General features: G+C 43.9%; 1 protein-coding gene across 4 annotated transcripts in view; it reads right to left on the reverse strand.

Moving 5' to 3' along the window:
• Positions 1-21737, reverse strand: part of KCNS1 (potassium voltage-gated channel modifier subfamily S member 1) — a 71616-nt gene that overhangs the window by 16430 nt on the left and 33449 nt on the right. For 2 of the 4 annotated variants that reach the window (XM_081867812.1, XM_081867813.1), the window contains one exon: positions 17465-19230. In XM_081867812.1, the coding sequence (XP_081723938.1) occupies positions 18796-19230 (435 nt within the window). In that variant the 3' untranslated portion in view covers positions 17465-18795. Of the gene's footprint in view, positions 1-6414; positions 9460-17464; positions 19231-21737 lie in introns of those variants that run through there. The other 2 variants (XR_014157934.1, XR_014157933.1) reach the window with 2 other exon arrangements.

The following is a 21737-nucleotide window of genomic DNA, read 5'->3' on the forward strand; positions in this document are numbered from 1 at the left end:
TCCAATTAGTTCTAGTACTGAAAACAAAATTCCTCAGTTCAAGATAGTTTAAGGCTAAAGGTGTGTTTTTTGCACTAGTTTCTAGTTGGTAGATCCCAGAGTTCTAATTTTTTAACAAAGGAGATCTTGCAAGCCTTAAGTCTAATACAGTACCACCTAGTGACTAAAATGTGACACTAGCCATACAACATGTGTGCCTACTCACACATGTAAGTCTCACTGAGTTCAGTGAGGCATACTTGCAGGTAAGTGTGTATCGAAATCTATAAAGTCGTACCTTGGATCCCAAACGCCGTAAACCCGGAAGTGAGTGTTCCGGTTTGCAAACGTTCTTTGGAACCCAAACGTCTGATGCGGCTTCTTCGGCTTCCGATTGGCTGCAGGAAGCTCCTGCAGCCAATCGGAAGCCGTGCCTTGGTTTCCGAATGTTCTGAAAGTCGAATGGACTTCCAGAATGGATTCCGTTCGACTTTTGAGGTACTGATGTGTCTTGGTCCATGTGCATTACCTTAACTTCTCATTGGAAGGCTCATTTGTGTTCCGGGAGGATGGATTCAAAGACTTCAAGAAGGCATTCCAGCTCTTTCTCATTTGACTTTATTGCAGCTGGTTTGCAAGGAACAATTCAAGGACACTGTCAGTCAGCATCTGAGCAGCCAGCCAGCAACTAAATACCTCCAAAGAAAAACGGGGAAAAGAGAGAGGCAGGCTTGCATGCTCTGGTGTGTCAGGATGTGAATTGAGAGCAAAGCATTTCTAGACCAAACATATCTCCGAAACAGCCTCCAGCTTCAACTGTGCTTTGCTGAACAAAAAGACCTGCAGGCATTTGAAGATTGCTCTGTGCAAACTATGAACTGAATTGGATTGGGTTGTAGCAATCCGCAAAATTGGCAGGCATTAGCCATATGAATAGGGAGACCATGCATACAGAGGGCAGTCTTCTATGTGAAGGGCCTTCAGAGGAAAGACATCTCCTTGAAGACATCTTCTGGTTGAAGTGTTGCCCATTTCAAGGCTGGTTCAAAGATAACTTTAAGAAGAAAAAGCAGGCTAGGCAGGATTGAGGTGTTTGGGAGTTTGGTGCAATTCCCCAAATAGGGTCCCCTTCTCCCAGAAATGGAACACATGGAATAAGGTATCACAAAATAAGTAAAGTGGTGTTTCAAAAAAAAAAGTTAAGGCATAAGCTTTTGTGGACCAACAAAAAAATTATTGAGCCTGTAGAACGGGCATGGCCAAACTTGTCCCTCCAGCTGTTTTGGGACTACAGCTCCCATCATCCCTAGCTAACAGGACCTGTGGTCACGGATGTTGGGAATTGTAGTCCCAAAACAGCTGGAAGGCCAAGTTTGGTCATGCCTGCTGTAGAGGCTCAAAAAACATTTTGCCAAACTTGATTTAAAAAACCTCTTGAGCATGTGTAGTTTCACATTTTTAAATCACTTTCACTTAAGTAATTGTTTTTGCTCACTTCATCCCTTGGGCCAGGCACCAACTCTCAGCCTGGCCTACTGCTGTTGTGGAGATATATAAGAAAGTATAAAATTTCTGCAAAGGGAGCAATTTGTGCTTGTAGGCATCAACTTTTTGTACCTTGAACCAGAGTGTTGCATTTTTGTACTATTAACGCCATGTTTTTCTGTTCCCTACTGCCCAAATTAGCACAGCTAATTGGCTTCAACCAATCTTAATCTGGCCGGATTATTGCAGATTCTAGATGCATAAATCCTGCTTGTGTTTGATGGTGCTTGCTGCCAAAGTAGTGTGTACAGAGTATTGATTCCTAAGGAGCTGTTTTAGACCAGTAACCAATGGGATGGAAGGCTAAGGAAAGCAGGGTGCTTTGTTTTCATTTCCCCAAGTCACACCTCTCACCAGTCCTGTGCCCTCCTTGAATGCTTTTGCCTGGCTGAAGGAGACATACACACTCCTCTGTCTTTTGTATTGTAGCTTATTTGCCAACAAAGGTCCATATAGTTAAAGCTATGATTTTCCCAGTTGTGATGTATGGAAGTGAGAGCTGGACCATAAAGAAGGCTGATCGCTGAAGAACTGATGTTTTTGAATTATGGTGCTGGAGGAGACTCTTGAGAGTCCCATGGACTTGCAAGAAGATCAAACCTATTCATTCTTAAGGAAATCAGCCCTGAGTGCTCACTGGAAAGTCAGATCCTGAAGCTGAGGCTCCAATACTTTGGCCACCTCATGAGAAGAGAAGACTCCCTGGAAAAGACCCTGATGTTGGGAAAGACAGGGCACAAGGAGAAGGGGGCGGCAAAGGACGAGATGTTTGGACAGTGTTCTCGAAGCTACCAACATGAGTTTGATCAAACTGCAGGAGGCAGTGGAAGACAGGAGTGCCTGGCATGCTCTGGTCCATGGGGTCACGAAGAGCCGGACACGACTAAACAACTAAACAACAACAACATTGTAGCTTACTATTCAAAGTTAAGAGTCACATCTGTTGCTGCAAACCCTTTTTGCCTCTGACCCCACCTACCACTGGCATGCATGGAAGGTTTCCCCATGAGGGAATGAGAATTGAAAAATACCCTCCTTCCCTGGGCTAGATTTGCTTTTTTGAAGCCCACAGCAATTGTGCAGATCAATGCTTAATACGTTATTGAAAATGGAGCCAGCCAACTACCATTTGGCTTGACCAGACTGCAATTCATTCTCCTATACATCTCTGGCTTCTGTACAAGTGCATGGTAGGGGGAAGGGACAGCAAAAGAAATGACCGTGGGGGACAAGAAGCCCTGTGTCTATCAACCCAGTGGTTCTTACTGGAGCAGAGGAGTCTTTTAAGGGTCTCTGAAAAGAGCTCTGCCTTTCTTGAACTCCGCTTGGTTTCACAGTGCAAAGCCTTAATGCAACACCGTGGTTCTGTATTAAAAGTGCAGGGTCCAGAATTGCAGCTTCTGTGACTGGAAGACGGCGTGCTAATGGATCTTTAGAAAGACAATAATGTAAAATGTATGAAACACCTGCCCACTCAGTGGCACCAAGGCTTTGGAGTGAAGCATATATTCTCCTTGTGGCAAGAGGGACCCAGGGCACTTAAAAGAGCGTGGAATTAAAGTTGACAAGGTTCTAAATAAAAACACAAGATTGCAGGCAGGGAATCCTTAAAGTAGGGATGCAGAATGGATGCAGATGCAGCTGGACTGTAGTTCCCATCATTCCTGATCGATGGCCATGCTACATGGGTGTGATGGGAGCAGGCTTAACAGCTTCTGGAGGAACCATCCCTGGCTTTAAAGCGTGTTTCCCTTAAGTGTTGACCTTAAGCCAGGAGTGAGTAGAGGCTGATCAAGAGTTTCTAGACAGAAAACATTTCAGAATCAGTCTAGGCTCATCCAGCTGTTCTCTCCAGGATTCAGTTTGCATCTTTCAGCACAAGGTTTCCCAAACTTGGGTCTCCAGCTGTTTTTAGGACTACAACTCCCATCATCCCTAGCTATCAGGACCAGTGATCAGGAATGATGGGAACTGTAGTCTGAAAAACAGCTGGAGACCTAAGTTTGGGAAGCCCTGTGATCTTTGGATGAAGGGCAGTCTGCAAATTTAATTATGCCATTTCTATGCTCATTTCTCTCCTACACACACACACACATACTGATTGCTTGGAGAACTTAATTGCAAAATTCCAATTTTGAAGGATGGTTGTGTTTCTATTCTTCTATTGTTCCAGAAAGTACACATTTGATAGATTTTCCTTTAAATGCAAACTGAATCAAATCTCTCCTCCACCCCTAGTCCTCCCTAGTCCTCCCTCTCTCATGGATATATGAAGATGCCTTATTGACAAAAAGTGAGAGTTTTAATGGAGAAAAGTCAGTATTGTAGGAGATGTGCCAGCTTCCACATTTAATAAGCACAGGGGGTGGGGTGGGGGGAATTTCACTTTCAAGAAATCAGTTCCTCTAACCAGAGGCATTTTCTGTTCCTTTGACAGTTTCTTGGTAGGAGGTTACTTGTATCGTGCTTTGCAGAGCCCCTGTAGGGGATAAAGGATAGACTGGCATTGATGATTGAATCTCCTCTGTCAAGTTAGAATCTCCTGGACCTATGGATTTTAATTCCCACAATGCCTAAAAGGCATCCATTTTTAATAACGGCAAAGAAACCGGTGCCAGAAGGGATATATTTCTTATTTGTGTTTATTAGTATTGAGACTTTCATGACAGATGCTGAAATTGCATTCCATTTAATATCAAGAGGAGGAATGTTCTGTAACTTAAAAGAGAGGACCTTCCTTTGAGGTGATCAGCAGAAAGTGAGCTCATTCATCTACCAAATACGAGTTTCACTGAGGGTAGACAGCTTCTGTTCTCTTCCTCATGCCTACAAAAGTCATACCAACACTGGGTTGCCAACTTTTCAAACTGCCCCTGCAGCTATGCTTATGGAGGTCGTTTGATCTGTGGCGAGTATTAGAAATCACCCCAGAATTGGCTCTACTAAACATCTTCCAAGACAACAATGCCCACTTACACCACAAAGAACTCATAAACCACCTACTCTCAGCAGCCAGAAACAACATAACCAGACACTGGAGAGACCTGTCAGGAGTAAGCATGGACCAATGGTACCAAATAGTATGGGAAACAGCCTTACTAGAAAAATTAACCAATAAACTGAAACTGACACGGGGACAAATAGAAGAAGACGCCTTCACCCCAGTATGGCTCCCCTTTATAACATGCACAACCCAATAAGACAGCAAAAATCCATCAACAGCATACAAATCAATAAGGCTAACCTGATCCAAAACACAACACCCACCCACCCCACTCACACATGAAAACAAAGACCACCACAGCCAACCACAAATGAAGAAACACACCCTATGCCAACCCCAACCTCTCCCACCACCAAAGGAACACAAGTGAACAGCAGAGAACCTGCACGAGCAACGCTGACACAAAACCCCACATATAGTAAGTAAAATAGAAACATCTCCACCCGACCCCACTCATCTTTCCCCCTCCACCTCCTTCCACCTTTTCTTCCTAATGTCTCAACAAATGAAACTGATTTGTTAAAAAAAAGTTACATAAAGAAATATATTGCACACACCTCTGTAAATCAAGAAAATCTTTAATAAAAATACATTTTTAAAAAACTAGAAGAGGGTTAAATCTTATCTTGATGCTGCTTAAAAAACCCCTTCATTTGTTAATTTCTACAGATCAAAGAACTGCTAGAGGCTGTCAGGGGGTCTGGCCCCACCAACCTGTCGAAGTGGCCTTTGTGGGCAGGGGGAGGTCAGGATCTAGGTCACTGACTGGATCTAGTTCCCCAGACCTGGTTAAAAGAAGAAGAAACCTCCTTTTACAGTATTTTTCGCTCCACAAGACGCACTTTTCCCCTCTTAAAATCTATGCGGAAATGTCTGTGTGTCTTATGGAGCGAATGTGTGGTCCCTGGGGCTGGGGGGGAACCCGGGCTTCCCCCGCCAGCCCCATAAGCTTGGGGAGCAGCGGGAAGGCTGCATGCAGCCTTTCTGCTGCTCCCTGACCTGCTCTTTGAGGCTGGCAGTGGGGGAAAGCCAGGCTTCCCCCACTGCCAGCCCCAGGGAGCAGGTCGAAAGGAGCTCCGGAGGCTTCCGGGTTGCCTTCACTGAAGCCTGGAGAGCAAGAGGGGTTGGTGCACACCGACCCCTCTTGCCCTCCAGGCTTCCAAGGTAGCCGCCTGAAGCCTCCAGAGCGCAACGGGAGCTCCCGCTGCGCTCCGGAGGCTTCGGCTTCCTTTCGCTGAAGCCTGGAGAGCAGGAACTCCCACCATGCTCCGGAGGCTTCGGGTTGCCTTCACTGAAGGCGACTGAACGCACCTTGAACGCACTGAATGCACCTTGTTTTAGAGGGGGAGAACAAGAAAAAAAATTCTCCCCCTCTCTGCGCAGCGCCCCTTCAGCGAAGTGGCAGGAGAAATGGAAAGGGCTCTGTTTCTCCTGCCGCTTCACTGAAGGGGTGTTGCACAGAGAGGGGGAGAATTTTTTCCCTTGTTCTCCCTCTCTAAAACAAGGTGTGTCCTATGGAGCGAAAAATACGGTAAATGGTAAAGCCAAGTTCAGCAAGTTCAAGGGTAACCCTTGGAAGTGTTGGCCGATGGCCATCTAGACTTGGCATTGCAGCTTTAAAATTGTACCACATTGCGAACCGACTTAATTTGCAGTTTCTAAAACAATACTTGGACTCAAATGTAGCTACCCTTTGGAATTTACACTTCTCCACTAATTCTATTAGGATTTAAAATAAAGTGAACTGGTTATTTAATTGGCTAGAATTACGCCACAGCCAGCTGTTTCAGCATTTTGTATTTAAATATAGTTCTTCTAATTTTAGCTTGAGATAGCTGGTTCCCACAGGCTGGAACTAAATGCAGTTGGATGAGTTATTTCTTTAAAAGAATGGAAGTCACAAATGACTGGGTATTTCCTTCCACTCCTTGTTCTGACAGTTCAAATCACTATTTTATTCTATTTTTAAGGGTGTCCAAGTGCAGTGGAGGACAGTACTCCCATCGACTGATGAGAGCTGTAGTTCTGCAACATGTGGAGGACCACTTTTGACCTAAGTAGACTTGGAGATGGATAATGCTTCCTTAGGGCAAGAGGCACTGTTGTCCGTATTATAATGACAGGCTCACTTTCATAAACCTTGACCTAAAAAGGAAATAAGACCAGAGTGCTTACGGCAGGGATGGGGCCCTCCAGATGTTTAATTACAGCTCTCATTATACCTGACATCTTGCTGGCTGGGTCTGAGGCCAGCAGATCCCCATAATAGACCACCATCTAAATACGGCTGCAATCCTAATCACACTTATTTGGGACTATGCCTCCCTAAACTCAACAGGACTTCTTCTGCCTAAATATGCATATGCATGCTCTGTAAGTCTGTTCTCTCTTAAATTGTGGACATCAGCCCAGGTTTTTCTCCCTTTCCTTCCCTCATCCACACTCTTTCACCCTCAACATTCGGCTTGATGGAGGGTTTTGGAGAACTCAAAACCTTGCACATAGTTTTGTGACATTTTGGGTGATCTGAACGAAAGAACTGCCCAACGGGATTTTGAAATGCTTCCAACATGCCAACCAACAGAACTTCCTAAGCTTTCCTTTCCCAGTGTAAAAGTGGAGACGAACAAGAAAATGATATCCGATGATGGGTCACTAAGATCTTTAATAAAATATACCATATGCATCCCATGCATAAATATAAAATTACTATTGTACATGCTTTTTGATGATCTTGTTGCATAACAGTTTTCCTTAGCATATTTAACTGGCATCTAATATCAAGTACATTTTGCTACCCGGCGATATTGAGGAGCAAATGGGTACTCATGTATTCAAGTATCTGTAGCATCCTTCTTCAACAATTTCTTCTCACAACAATGAGCAAAGTCTGGACCATGAATGACCCCATTTGCTTCTTAAGAATGGAAGACGATGGCTCTGATGTTCATGGCTAATGTATTCATGCCCATCATTGTGTTTCTCTTGGAGCCAGCATGAGGTGTGATCTGATGTATTGCGCTGTAGTCTCTTGGCTTGAAAGGAATGGGGCAAAACAACTGGTTTCAAGTCTTTCTTCAAAACCGAGCTACACGAAAGGTGGTTAAACACTTTACACATACAGACATTTTTTAAAGTGCCCAGTTCCCTATTTAGGTCAGTAGGGTTGGTGTTTCTACATGTAGGAATAGGCATTTGCACGTACATTAAGCAAAACATGAATTCAGAAACTTTACACACCATCTTACGAACATGTATGATGACCAGGGGCCTATGCTATTGGCTCATCTCTATGCTCTGAAATCTTTTGTGGCTGCTTTGGACAATCTGGGCCTTCAGGATCAAAGTAGACACAGTATCAAATGTGTATTTACGTTTGAACAGCATGTTCTAGAAAATGCAAAAAGCCGCTGTGAGGTTGGGACACAGGAGTTTAACACTTTCTTTGGAAAGTTCACAATGGCTCCTTCAAAGCTGCAAATTCCTTTAGAATGAAAGTTATTCTTATTCTTATTAATTCTGTTTTCTATACTGCCTTCCATCTGAGGATCACAGGGTGACTGACAATATAAAAACACAAAATTGGTGCCCATGGGAGCTTTCTTCCCAATACAAACAGCAGCTTCAGGGGAGCAATTTTAACATGCATGCTGCAAAGAAACATTTGATACTGAATCTAGTTTGGACCTAAGGCATCCTTTGAGGAGATTTCACTCACTCACTCACACCTACACACACACACACGGCCACACATGACTTGTGTATTTCCAACAGCCATCACTGATCAAATGCTACACAGGGAGCATTGTTAAGTGCTGCACCACCACTGGAAGAAACTGAAGAAAAGTTAAAAAGCATGTCTGCTTATTTACTATCCATTTCCTTTCCTCCCAGAAGCTCAGATCACAATGCTTTTCTAAGGGGACAGTTCACATGTTTAGTTGATGCACACTCAGGAGTGATTCGATTTCACTTTCTTGGTTACACACAGAGAGAAAAACAAAAAATAAACAGAGGCTGCAGTCTTAAACCTACTTACCAAATGAGCGAGCCCCACTGAATTCAATTCAGACTTACTTCTAGTAGCCCTATTGTGCTGTTAGCATGCTGTCATTTTTAGCAAAATGAAAATGGGGTGTGGGGGACAGAAACAAGCAGCAAAAAACATCAGAGGCAACAACACAATTACACAACCCTGGTTCTTTAGTCATTGCAAAAGATAGCACTCATTTCTGTTATGGAGGGGGGCACCTGACAAAAATTATTAGCAGAAACCTCCATATAAAGAATGACGAAAAGCCACACAGGAAACATCAACTTGTTTTTTACTTGCATTTAAATCTTGCCTTGCTTTCTTACTCAGAGCTGAATTAGCTTCACAAACTCTCCCTTAAGTTACACCGAGAGCTGGTGACTTACCAAAAACACCCGCCAAGTTTCATATCTGAAAGGAATTTAAGTCTGGATCCAACTTCCCCTGCCATTCTAGCTACTATAGTGCCATGTACACAGCTAAAATGGATTCAATGTGGTTGCAATACTATGCATTTGCTAGGGTACGTCCCTTTGAATTCACTGAGCTTTATTTCCACACAAATATGCATCATGGCTGGGTTGTAAATAATTTCTGTTTTGGAAAAGTATGCTGTTGAACCTAAATTCTGGTTTTAAATAAAAGGACTGGGAGGAGAGTACAGAAAGGACCTTCCTGCATATCCTCCCCAGCCTTCTCCAGAGAAGCTCACCTGTCGCTGATATTAACAAATTTTCCGCACCAGACGAAAACCTTTCTAGTTCCCCTTCTAACATCTGCAAATTTTAATGTTATTATCGTTTCTGTTTTATAACTTGCCTTTTGTGGTTTTACAATGTAATGCTTTCTCCCTCATAAACCACCTCAGAAAGATTTATTGAAGGCCGTCGTATAAATTCTGAAAATAAGCAAAATAAAATCAGGGCAGAGGACAGATTTGTCTGACTGTCAGATGAGATATAATGGCTAGTTTGCTAGCTAGCTGCAAATTGGACCAGACAAACGCCGAATTAAGTAAGATTCTTTCAGGTCTCTAATGATTGTGCTCAAACCAATGGAAGTTTGGCTCTGAATCACTCCAATTCAGTCCATTCTCCCTATGGGATTCTCCCTTTCAGGTTGAATTTTCCATCTCAGCAGTAAGAGTATCTGCAAACATTCCATAGCATCACATAAGCTCAGTTAAGGGGCAGTGTTTTGATCTCTAATGTTTTAAGAACCTGTGCCATCGTAGCAACCCAGTCACTGATAAGGGACAGCTCACTAACTCAATTGGCTTAAGCACACCTAACCTTGTTTAAGCCTTAATCATAATCATGTGCACGGAACTGAATATTTGCTATTCTGCAAATATTATCAGTTCTCTCTCTCCCACTTCTGATTACCCAGCAAACCTAGATAAAGGACGTATGTGGTCCTCTTTGTTCAATTACGCCAAAGGTGAACTGCTTGCATTTGTTTGTGAAAACGCAGCCTTGGTGCTCAAAGCTCTTATGCTGATGGAAGGAGAGGAACTAAAGCAATTTTCATCATTATAAAGAAGAATGGCAATGGCATTCTGAACTCCAGTGCTTGCCCTGATCAGTTCTAATCTTGGAAGGGGAAGGCTCCGAGATCATTAGATCAGCCCTCAGTTATCAATATTGCAGCTTAATGCAGTTTTTGGCAACTCAGGCAACACAGAACTCAGGCAACACAGAAGCTTGAATTCCTCTTGACTTTTCTCACCTCTTCCCTCTTCTTAGCACTCACAGCTCTGGGAGGCAGATACATTAGCTTGCCTGCTGATCTGGGAAGGCCACTCATTGGAAACCACTGAGATTTCCTCCCCACCTTTGTTTTGTTAAAGGGTAGACCAGCCTTTCCCAACCTGGTGCACTCCAGATGTCTTGGACTATGACTCCCATCAGCTCTCACCAGCGCAGCTGTGCAGTATGTTGTCTGTGGCTGATGGGAATTCTAGAGACAAACATCTGGAATGCATCAACTTAGGGAAGGAAGGGGTAGACAGAAAGTCATATCTTTGAATGTGTGCATTTGACTGCATCACAGCCCCGTCACAGGAATTGCCAATCACACACTATTGTCACTTGATGGAACCCTGAGCATAAGAAGAGATCTGCCGGATTAGACCAAGAGGTCCAACTAAAACAGGGTACTATTTCCCACTGTAACTAGTCAGGAGCCTCTGAGAAGCCCACAAACAGCAGATTTTCTAGTTGGTGGCAGGCAATAATCAAGCTTTAATAGAGCATCAAGTCCATTGACCTCAGTATTGTCTACACTGACTGACAGCAGCTCTTCTAGAAAGCTGTGGAAGACAGAAGTGCCTGGCATGCTCTGGTCAATGGGGTCACGAAGAGTCGAACACGACTAAACGACTAAACAACAATAACAATTTTGAGCAACAAGGGCCTAAGGGTTTAAGGCATTCATTTGTTATGGGCAGGGGTGAGAGACCTGTGGCCGCCTCAGATGTTGCAGTACTACAACTCCCATCAGCCGCAGCCAGCATGGCCAGTGGTCAGTCAGGGATGGTGGGAGTTGTAGTCCATCAACATGTGGAGGGCCAAAAATTCCTCATCACTGGTTTAGGGAAGGAAAGCTTCCTTCCCGTTTCCAGGATTGCCTACAGGTGCAAACTAATGACAAAGAGCATGCCATCTTTGCTGTCCAGAGGCAACCTGCTTTACCCCAATGCATATATAAGCATTTGCTTCGGGAGCTAAAAGGAAAAGCAAGAAGTGGTGTACCTTTTGCTTGGAGGGGACAGGCTTCCTCCTCTACAATGATCAATATTGTCACAGTCCCCTGCATTGTCTTTCCACGTCCAACCTTTTCTTTCTTTGTTCAGCCTTGCAAGTGATTTCACAACAGTTACTACCCCATAAAAAAGTGTTGCTGCCTAGTTTCATTTGTAGCACTTCAGCAGAAGTAGAGAAAAAGACAATAAACCAACCCTTTCCCATTTACCAAAGCATCTCTTGGCTGGTTGCCTGGAGACCATTTTTAATTGCTATAGGCAACGAGGCAAGTGCCTGTTTCAAAGGACTGCTTTTGTGCTGTTGGAGGAGGAGACGGATAAGCAGAATCACTTCTACTACTACAGAGCTCTGCTGCTGAATCGGGACAACAGAAACTTCCTTAGTTATCGTAAGTTGAGTTCATGGCCATTTACTTTTTGATGCTGAAAGGCAAGTGATTGTGGCAGAAGATGTTTGATTACAAAGCAATTGGCACTGGAGAGAGTTCTAGTTATATTGAGGTCAAGCAGCATAGCTTTCCAAGCCAGGGCACTGAGCACACAACTAGACATGAAGTGGGAAATCAGTGATGATGGATCTGCCATTTTTAAAGTTAACAGTGGCTCCAGGGCCTCTTAAACGTGAAGTCAAACTAGCCATTTCCCAAAGTTATTATGGGTTATTGGAGGGAAGATATACAAGTACTGTACAAAGTGGTACCCAAGTTAATAGTGAACCGAGAGTGGACAAGCTCTGTTATTAGATGCATTACGACTGTGTTAATTGGGCAATTACAAAAGGCGTCCACTAAATTGCCTGCTTCGGTATCACTGAGCAGGGACTATGCAAAGCCTTCTAACTACTATTGGTTCCTGCTTTCTCTCAAGATGCTGTACACCAGAAATGCACTGGGGGGGGGGGATACATAGCACGCTCACAGCAATTGCTTCTCTGAAGCCATTTGGAGGAGGTCTGAATTGGCCCCGATAGAGGAAGGGATTTCTAAGAAGAACATACCAAATGAGCCAGCATTACAAACGGGCACTGAAAGCCATTCCCGAGCCATTCCAGACAAAAACAGCCCAAGGCTCTGGCGAGTTGTGTTAGTATGAATGAATGAATGAATGAATGCATATGTGTTGCTTTTTATGTATAATTTTACAATTTTTTTAAATTGACACCATTATTCCCTTTGTAAACTATTGTTGTTTTATGTTTCTCTGGTCTATGACCGTAATAAACTCAATTCAATTCAAATACAGCATTTGTCACAGAGAATGAGGCTGCCAACCACAGTAGAACCAGGTTGAAGGCCTACACAGGACAACACTACAGAACCCTGATCAAACTCCTGCTTTGTTTAATAACAGGAGGACATGTCTACAGTTTAGCCATGAAAGATCTACTAATGCCATTATATATAAAGCATAACTTCAAAAAACCTCATACGCTGACATAAGTAATGACCTTCAACCTTGGGTTCCCGGATGTTGATGGACTACAACACCCATCATCCTTGACTATTGACTAAACTGGCTCAGGATGATGGGGGTTGTAGTCCAGCAACATCCAGGGACCCAAGGTTGAAGAACACTGTGCTAGTTTGGGATAGTTCGGGCGATCTTGCTGTAGTCCACAGCATCTGAAGAGCAGCATGTTGCCTACCTCTGGTGTAAGAGACAGGGTCTTTCTGGTGGTGGTGCCCATAATATGGAACAGGCACCTGAGAAAATTGGGTTTCAACAGACACCAAATGCTGTTTTAATGAAACATACCTTCCCTGGGTTCACATTTTTATGCTTTTAAGTTAAGATTTGTCCAATGCTGATTTTGGTATCAATATTTGTGTTGCGGTTTTTTTGTGATGATATTGTTGCTGCTGTTGCTATTGTATAAGTATTGTTCTTGTGAGCTGTCCTGAAGGAATTTTTAGGGAAATGCAATAAAAACACTATGTTTATCTCTCTGCCACCCCTGCCCCCTCACAATGCCTATGACAGCAGTCTCTCACATCGAATCTAATCGCCCTGTAGAAAGGACTCTATGAATTGAAAACAGAGATATTGTATGTACCTTTGTTATCCATGAAAATATTTCAATAAAAATTATATATATATATATATATATATATATATATATATATATATATATAAAAATTAAGTGTTGGCACTTTTGAGAACTAGTTTCTCCATTTCCCATTCTTTTTGCAATTTGCATAAGGTAAGGTTACCAGACAGTCCCCGGATTTACACATCAGTCCCCATACAAAATCCATTGAAGTTGAAAAGTGTCCCCGGATTCACTAAAAAAAATCTGGTAACCTTAGCATAAGAGCCATTTCACATACGTGGCAGAGAACCTACCCCGTATTTTTTGCTCTATAACACACACCCGACCATAACACGCACGTAGTTTTTAGAGGAGGAAAATCCGTAGGCATGCCACCCGTAGGCATTCCCTCCATAACACGCACAGACATTTCCCCTTACTTTTTAGGAGGAAAAAAGTGAGTGTTATGGTGCAAAAAAATACGGTAGCTTTCTCAGCAAGTCTACAGTCGACAGGAATCAGCACCCACTTCCAGCTGTATTGTATTGCATATTTCCAAATAGTTATATTTTAAGGACTAGACCTATGTAACATGTGACTAACAGTAAGAGAAATGCTCAGTAAGGGTGTGTTGGGTCGGTAGGTTTTTTCCTCTCTCCACATTTTGTGGTGATGTAACAACCAGAGGTTGTGTGGGGTAGAGAGAGATTATAAATAATGGAAGGCAACACAGCAGGCATTCTTTGTCTTACGCTTCACAAAGTGGCATCTTAAACAGCCCGAGAGACTGTGTCAGGAAAGTAAATAGGAATTTGGTTTGTAATCTTCTAGAGGGTGCTAAAATGATATTAGCAAATAACTGGGGAGCGGGGGAGAACCCAATGTAATGCACACCCCTCTGTGTCAGAAAACGAACAAATTAACTGCTTTAATTAAAATGAGATCTGGTAGCGCTAAGCTGATTTTTGTTTTGGAAGACAGGGAAAAATAGCTTTATTCAAATGAGAAGCATCTAAGAATGAATGGACTTATACATGTTTTATGAAGTGTTGCCAGCTTAATGAGTACCGTAGGTTTTATATGCATAGGTTTTATATGCACAGGAGGGGTCAAAGGTCTATGTCATGTGTGGTATGTCTCTGAATGTGCATGTTATACGCTGAATGCTTTACTTAATGTTACTTTTAAACACATTCCTCATCAGATCATTGTTCCACCTAGCTCAGTATGCTCTCACTGACTGGCAGCAGCTATGCGAGGTTTCAGAAAGGACTCTGTCCCAGTCCGAACAGGAGGTACCAGGGCAATTTTCCCACAAAAAAACCCACAGCCTGTTCCACTGAGCTAGGGGATTCTGGCATGTTCGTTAAGCATTCTTTCTTTATCAGAAAGAGCCGTAATTCTGGCATTTCGAAAAAAAAGTGTGCAAAGACTCGCTTACATATTTATAAACACATTGCATGTGTATTCCCCTTGAGAGTCATTCAGAAAAACTCAGAAGGGAGTTTTGGGTTTATTGTTATTAATAATTCAATTTATATCCCCCCCACCCATGTTCCCCAAATAGCCCCGGGGGGCATAATAGGACTGACAAGGAATAACAGTGCCCCTTCATTTTTCAGGGGGGATACATTTTGGCAGATGCAGTTTCTTCTTCTTCTGGGGCCATCAGCATATTTATTTCCTGGCTGCAACCCTTTAGGCAAGCACTGTCGCTCTTGGGCAGAACACCTGATTGGCATGCAGAAGGTCCAGGTTCTATCTCCACATAGGGCTGGGAGAAAGCCTGAAATCCTGGGGCTCTGCTTGCTAGTCAACATGAACAATACTGAGCTAGATGGAACAATGGCTCGACTCTGTTGTCAGGAAGATTCCTGTTCCCTTTGCCTACTTTAGAAAGAGACCTCAGGGATTAAGAGAGCAGCTGGCAGGCAGGCAGGAACACTGGAAGAAAGTTCCTCCAGCTGCCTAGCACACAGGGAGCCGTGCTATTTGCCATTCACAGGCTTCCCGGTTGCGTTGCATCAGCATCCCCTGGGGTGTTCGTGGAAGGCTGTGGTTTTTGCCGCCTGGAGTAGGCCCTGAGCTCTGCAGCCTACTCAACCCATAATAGTGACATTTCATTATCATCACATGCCCACGCCAGCAGAAGAATTCCCACATGCTCGGAGCAAAGCTCGCTGCTGAAGGGAAACTCTGCTAAATTAATTTGAATCCACTAGGAAAAACACTTGCGGGCACCTAATAATTCTCCATTTTTCTTTGAATGGAGACCGATGATAGCACACTGAGCAGTACAGCACAGAGAACAAGAGACCCCACAGCAAGCTTGAGATGTACAAGGTACAAAACAATTGGACCAAAATGGAACTTTTGTGGCAAAAGACTGGCTTGCAAAACTGAACTGGCTTGCTAATTTGCCCAGACATTGGTACCTGTGTAATCTATCACTGGCCCTGTAGCGTCCAGAGGAAAATCGTATTGGCTGCTGCAGTGCATTCTGGGTGCAGCAAGTGTAAAGGATCAGGTTATTGGGCCACAATCCTCACACCACCCACTGTGAATTAACCCCAACTGAAACCAACAGGAAATCTTTAGTGGTTCAAGGTTTGCAGTGCTAATCAGAACCGCCCCCCCCCTTTTTCCCTTAGGTTCCCCTGCTGGATTCCATCCTGGCAAAGGGTCCTCCTCCCTGAAGATCTTGTTTAACGTCTCTCAGACACACAACTACTAAAGACAAAAACAAAACAAAGGTCCGTGTCCACAATGGGATGCTAAAACAATTTGGGGGCTGCCATGCCAGAGTTATCATTGGCAGAGCTCTTGTAAGTGTTAAGTCTACCTTATAAGAGATGTTTCTGTTCTGATTAGCTTCAGAAACAGACCAGAATAACTGCTGCCATTGATATTTTCAAAAGCGACAGCCTAGTCATTGCTTCTTCCTTCTTGTAGCCTTTGGTGAACCCAGAGATTCATTTGTTGTTTGCAACTAGCTCAGGCCAGGCTAATTAAACCTGGCCAATACCTCCTCTAGTCCATTTTCAGATTGTTACAAATGGTAAAGTGTGCCATCTTCCCACCCTGTGCTTTCTTGCTTAACCTTCGCCTCAAAGGAGAGTTCTGCGTTCTTGGAAGCTTGCTCATTATCTTGTGACATTTTTGTTGGCCCCAATGACAGTATTATGTTACTGCTGCTGTCCAAGCCTTATAATCATGTGTCAGGTGAAGTTATATAACACCTTGTGACCAATGAGAAGAAAACCTACTGCTATCCCCTTGCTATGGGCCATATTTTCTGCAGCTATATTTGCATGGGTGCTATGGCTGTCCTGTCATGAGTGTATGGAGCCTAGCTGAAAGCTTTCTTCCACCTCCTCCTCTACAACTGATCACTGAGGCAAGGCATTCCCAATATGAGCAAAGTACTGGGAGAGAAACCACCATCAGAAATGAGGTAAACACATCTGCAAAAACAAAAACCCCTTTAAGATAACCTGTGCTTATTCCAGCCATGTCTACATAGCAGTATCAGTGACCACATTTACACCATACATTCAGAGGGCTATGATACCCCTGCGAACTGTCATGGCTTCCCCCCAGGGAATTCTGGGAGCTGTAGTTTGTTAAGCGTGCTGAGAGTTGTAAGAAGGCCCCCTATTCCTTTCACTAAGCTACAATTCTCAAGAGTTCCATGTGAAGAGGGATTGATTGGTAAAGCACTATGGGAATTGCAGCTCTCTAAGGGGAACATGAGGGACGTGGGTGGCGCTGTGGGTTAAACCACAGAGCCTAGGACTTGCCGATCAGAAGTTCGGTGGTTCGAATCCCTGCGACGGGGTGAGCTCCTGTTGCTCGGTCCCTGCTCCTGCCAACCTAGCAGTTCGAAAGCACATCAAAGTGCAAGTAGATAAATAGGTACCACTCTGACGGGAAGGTAAACGGCGTTTCCGTGCGCTGCTCTGGTTCTCCTGAAGCGGCTTAGTCGTGCTGGCCACATGACCCGGAAGCTGTACGCCGGCTCCCTCAGCCAATAAAGCGAGATGAGCGTCGCACCCCCAGAGTCGGTCACGACTGGACCTAATGGTCAGGGGTCCCTTTACCTTTTCTTTAAGGGGAACATGAGCCTCCTAATAGTTCTCAGCACCCTTAACGAACTACAGCTCCCAGAATTCCTTGGGGGAAGCCAGGGCTGCTTTAAGTGTACAGTGCAGATGAAGCCTAATTTTAAGCCATCTACTATTCCAATGGCTGACACTATTATTTTGTGACAGTTGAATTGTATCAGACATTTGCTTTAGTATCTTTTTTTTTTTTAATCTAATCTTTCAATTTCATTGGGCTTTGGGCACCAATGTTTAGAAGGCAAGGGGAGTGGGCAATTCCCTCTCCAATTTCTCAACAGTATACCATGCATAGTTGTAGAAAAAGCATCCATTTCATTCGAAAACATTAAGGGCTGGGGTGGAGAATTGGCCATGAAGCACTAAGTAGCAGCCCCACCCACCCACCCCGTGATGTACTCCAACCCTTATTCAGCACATCAAGGTATCACAATTCTCCCACACCACCCTGCCCTGTTTTCCTTCATCAGCTTCAAATCTATTTAATTCTTCTGCATCCACTGATAAGTCTCCACTGTCTCCGTTGGACAGACATTTATCAAGGGAGCCAGGAGGTTCTTTCTTCTATAAATCTCATAAGCCACAAACAACACTTTGTCACAGAAACTCAAGATAGACTTTGCAACCGTTATCTGGTCTCTTTGGCAACAGCTGAAGCAGAATCATAATCCGGTCTTCAGAGCACAGAAATTGGGGGGGGGGGACAATGTTGTGTATTGACAACTTGACGGACAGCGGAGAGCATTTGGTTGTATCTGAACTAAGGACATGGTTGTTGTTACTTGGATGGCTGCTGAATGCCTAAAATGAGAAAAAGAGCCTTTAAAAAATGGTTGCGCCATTTGCCTATTATCTGCTAGGATTCTAGTCTTGCATTTCCAATCCAGCCAGGATGTCTTGCTCCCCTGCCTGTCGGTTATACCTGAGGGTTACTAATAGCATTTTCCCCACTCACACACCCCTGCAAGGACCTTAAAAAGTGCTGATAATGGTAAAGCTACCCTCTTTTGCTGCTCTGGAGGGATGAGATATGGACTGCATCAAGAAGCATAGCAGTTTGGCCATTTGGCTCCAAGGGTCCCTTGGTGGGTAGAGGATCGAGTCAGTCACAGTGTATAGCGTCTTGGGCAAAATACTGGAAATCCAGATGCATAAGGTGAGTTGGTACCTGCATTGGCTCAGCAGGCAAGTGATTCTGCAACAGGTCACTGATAACTAATAGGCCCAAGATGGCAGAGATATTTTCTCCTGCGACCATCGCACGAGCTCCTTGCCTGGAAGCCTGATGCCAGAATTGAAGTCCCTGATTCCCTGTCCGTCTCAATGGACTGGAAGTATGTTTCTGGTAAAGTCATCGTCTCTCTGGTAGGCCTCGCTGCAAAACTCTGACTCTTGGCTCGGGTAATTCTCAGAGTCCTCCGGTTCCTTCTTATCACTGTTCCGCACAGCAGCCTCGAGGGCCTTCTGCTGGCGGTAGAAGTGGGAGAACTTGTTGAAGATGATGGTGATGGGCAACGCCACAACCAAAATCCCACCCAGAATGCAGCCGGAAGCCGCCAGCTTGCCAGCCACCGTCACTGGCACAACATCTCCGTAGCCGACGGTGGTCATGCTCACTGTCCCCCACCACCAGCAGGCGGGGATGGTATCAAAGCCAACATCTTCTTCCTTTTCAGCTGTGTAGGCCACTCCGGAGAACACGGACACCCCAACGGCCAAGTACAGGAGTAGGATTCCCACTTCTCTGTAGCTGTGCTGAAAAGGAGAATAGAAAAGATTGTGGGAATGGGCAGCAACAGCGTACAACTGAGAATAAAGAGATTCTTAGAGGGAAGGAAGGTCATGGGGACCTTCTTGGCTTTTCTGCTCCCTGAGGAGCTGGTTGGCTCCTCCCCCCCTCTTAAGACAGGGATATCCCTCTTTGTATCGTGTGGGAACTCAGATAGCAAGTGTCACGAACCAACTTAGGGTGGAACAACAAGTTGCCTCAATCAATAGTCTTCTAATTCTGCACTTCCTAAGGGAGGGGTGGGGGGACTGTGGACTCCACCCACCATTAGCCCCAGGCAGCACACCCAGTGCTCAGCGATAATGGGAGACAGCTGCAGTCCAGCATCTGCCTGGGAGGGCATTGGAGCAGAAGAATCAGTGGACGGGAAGGGTTGTCATGGAATTCTACTCAATATTGATCCAGAGTAGATTCCAACGTATAGTTAGCTGAATTAAAACCTAAACACGTTGCAGGATTCTCAAAAAATAGACCAGAGGCAATTGTATTTCATCCAGCAGAGCTTTACTGCTACTGAAGGCAAATGAGCATAATGGTCCCAAATCTAATACATTCAGGATTGGCACTGTCTGTAAGAAATCCAGTTGCAGCAGACTTAACTTAATATTACAATAACTTATAATAAAACTAAACCTTAACACTATATACAGAACACCACACCAGAAGGAAAAGAGATAGAAAGAGAAAGGAATGTGTAAAAGATTATCTGGGGAAAGAGAATGTGTAAAAGATCATCTAGGAAAACATTGTTCTCAAATAAAACCCTTGATATGTTTCAACTAAATTTTGCAAAGTAAAGATCAGATAGATAAGATATGTTATGTATTAGAAAGACAATAAGGAAAAACAACACAGTTGAAAAGAGAAAGAAAACAGAAGAAGCCGCACTGAGGTGGTGGGAAATCACTTGTGTAGAAATGTTGTAATTGTTTGGTTTTTATATGTGTACGATATATGTTAAAGAGTGAATGGAATGTGTATATGAATAACCAATTTAAAATTCAATAAAAAATCATTTAAGAAAGAAAGGAAGGAAGGAAGAAAGGAAGAAAGGAAGAAAAGGAAAGGAAAACCCAGGCTCCTTCTGGCCTATTATTATAGTCAGCATGACCTTGACAGAAGAGATAAGAGAACCAGTTTAAACCAGCTGTACTCATCTTCTCTGAAGGAATAACCCAAACACCATGAACCTTCTGCTTGTTTCTTTCACACAGAGAAGCTTCCAGAACCCTCTTGAATTAATTAGAATAGGAAAGATCTCTACACATCAGATCAATACTTTCTGTACCAAGAAATGCAAACTAAGAAGGGTTTAGTACCCCTCCCACTGTTTTGTCCCTACGCACCTGCCCTGCATTAATGTTGAGTGAAACACAGACCCTGGGAATGCGGAGCTTGGGCTATCTCCAGTACCATTAAACCAACCAACCAACATCTTTCTTGGATGATTTTCAGAGCAGTGTGCAACACAGCGACATTATATTGATGCCTATGCCACAGCCAATACCTCTGCGATCATCATCTGAGGTCCTCCTTTTTTGTGCCCCTTCCATGAGAACCGGCCTTTGCAGTTGTGACTTCCTGCTTGTACAATACTCACCCCGGAGAAGCTCGCCTGGTGCCATCATTATATATCTTTGTGTGCCAAGCCACAACTTTTTTTGGCTTTTAATGATCTATGGTCTTTTTGCATGGGTGAGATGTTTTAATCTTGCTTTTAAAAAACCCCAGAATTATCTTTAAGATTGCATTTTAAAGCTGGCTTAAACATACATATGTGGTTGTTGGCTTAAAACATTGCAAGGCGCTTTAAGCTGCTATGGCAAAAAAAGCAACCAATAACTTTAATAAATACTCGTTAAAATACTAATAATATGAGACTTAAAGAGCTTGCAATGCAGACACAGTTAGGTGTGCTCGCACTGTATCCAATTTGCAACCTCTTAATATTTCACAGCTGCAACATTTGAAATAGCTTGTTACAGGTTTGTTTTTTCTTGTACACTTGTGCAGCTCAGAATCATTATATTAAAATAATATGTTCTCATTTCTCCCACCCTCTCAATTCATAATGGGGTAGGGTGGGAGAGCCATTTGTACTGCAGAGAGACCAACTAAATTGCAAGCAGGTGACTTTTGCTGCCATTCGAACTGTTTGTAGAACGCCTCATTTTGCAGAATAATCCTACACCCATTTACCTGGGAGTAAACATGGGTGGCGCTGTGGTCTAAACCACAGAGCCTAGGGCTTGCCGATCAGAAGGTTGGTGGTTCAAATCCCCGCAATGGGGTAAGCTCCCGTTGCTCGGTCCCAGCTCCTGCACACCTAGCAGTTCGAAAGCACATCAAAGTGCAAGTAGCTAAATAGGTACCGCTCCGGCGGGAAGGTAAACATCGTTTCCATGCGCTGCTCTGGTTCGCCAGAAGTGGCTTAGGCATGCTGGCCACATGACCCAGAAGCTGTACGCCGGCT

Source organism: Podarcis erhardii (assembly GCF_964252035.2).
Source record: "Podarcis erhardii genome assembly, chromosome: 6".
In the NCBI taxonomy this organism is placed as follows: domain Eukaryota; kingdom Metazoa; phylum Chordata; class Lepidosauria; order Squamata; family Lacertidae; genus Podarcis; species Podarcis erhardii.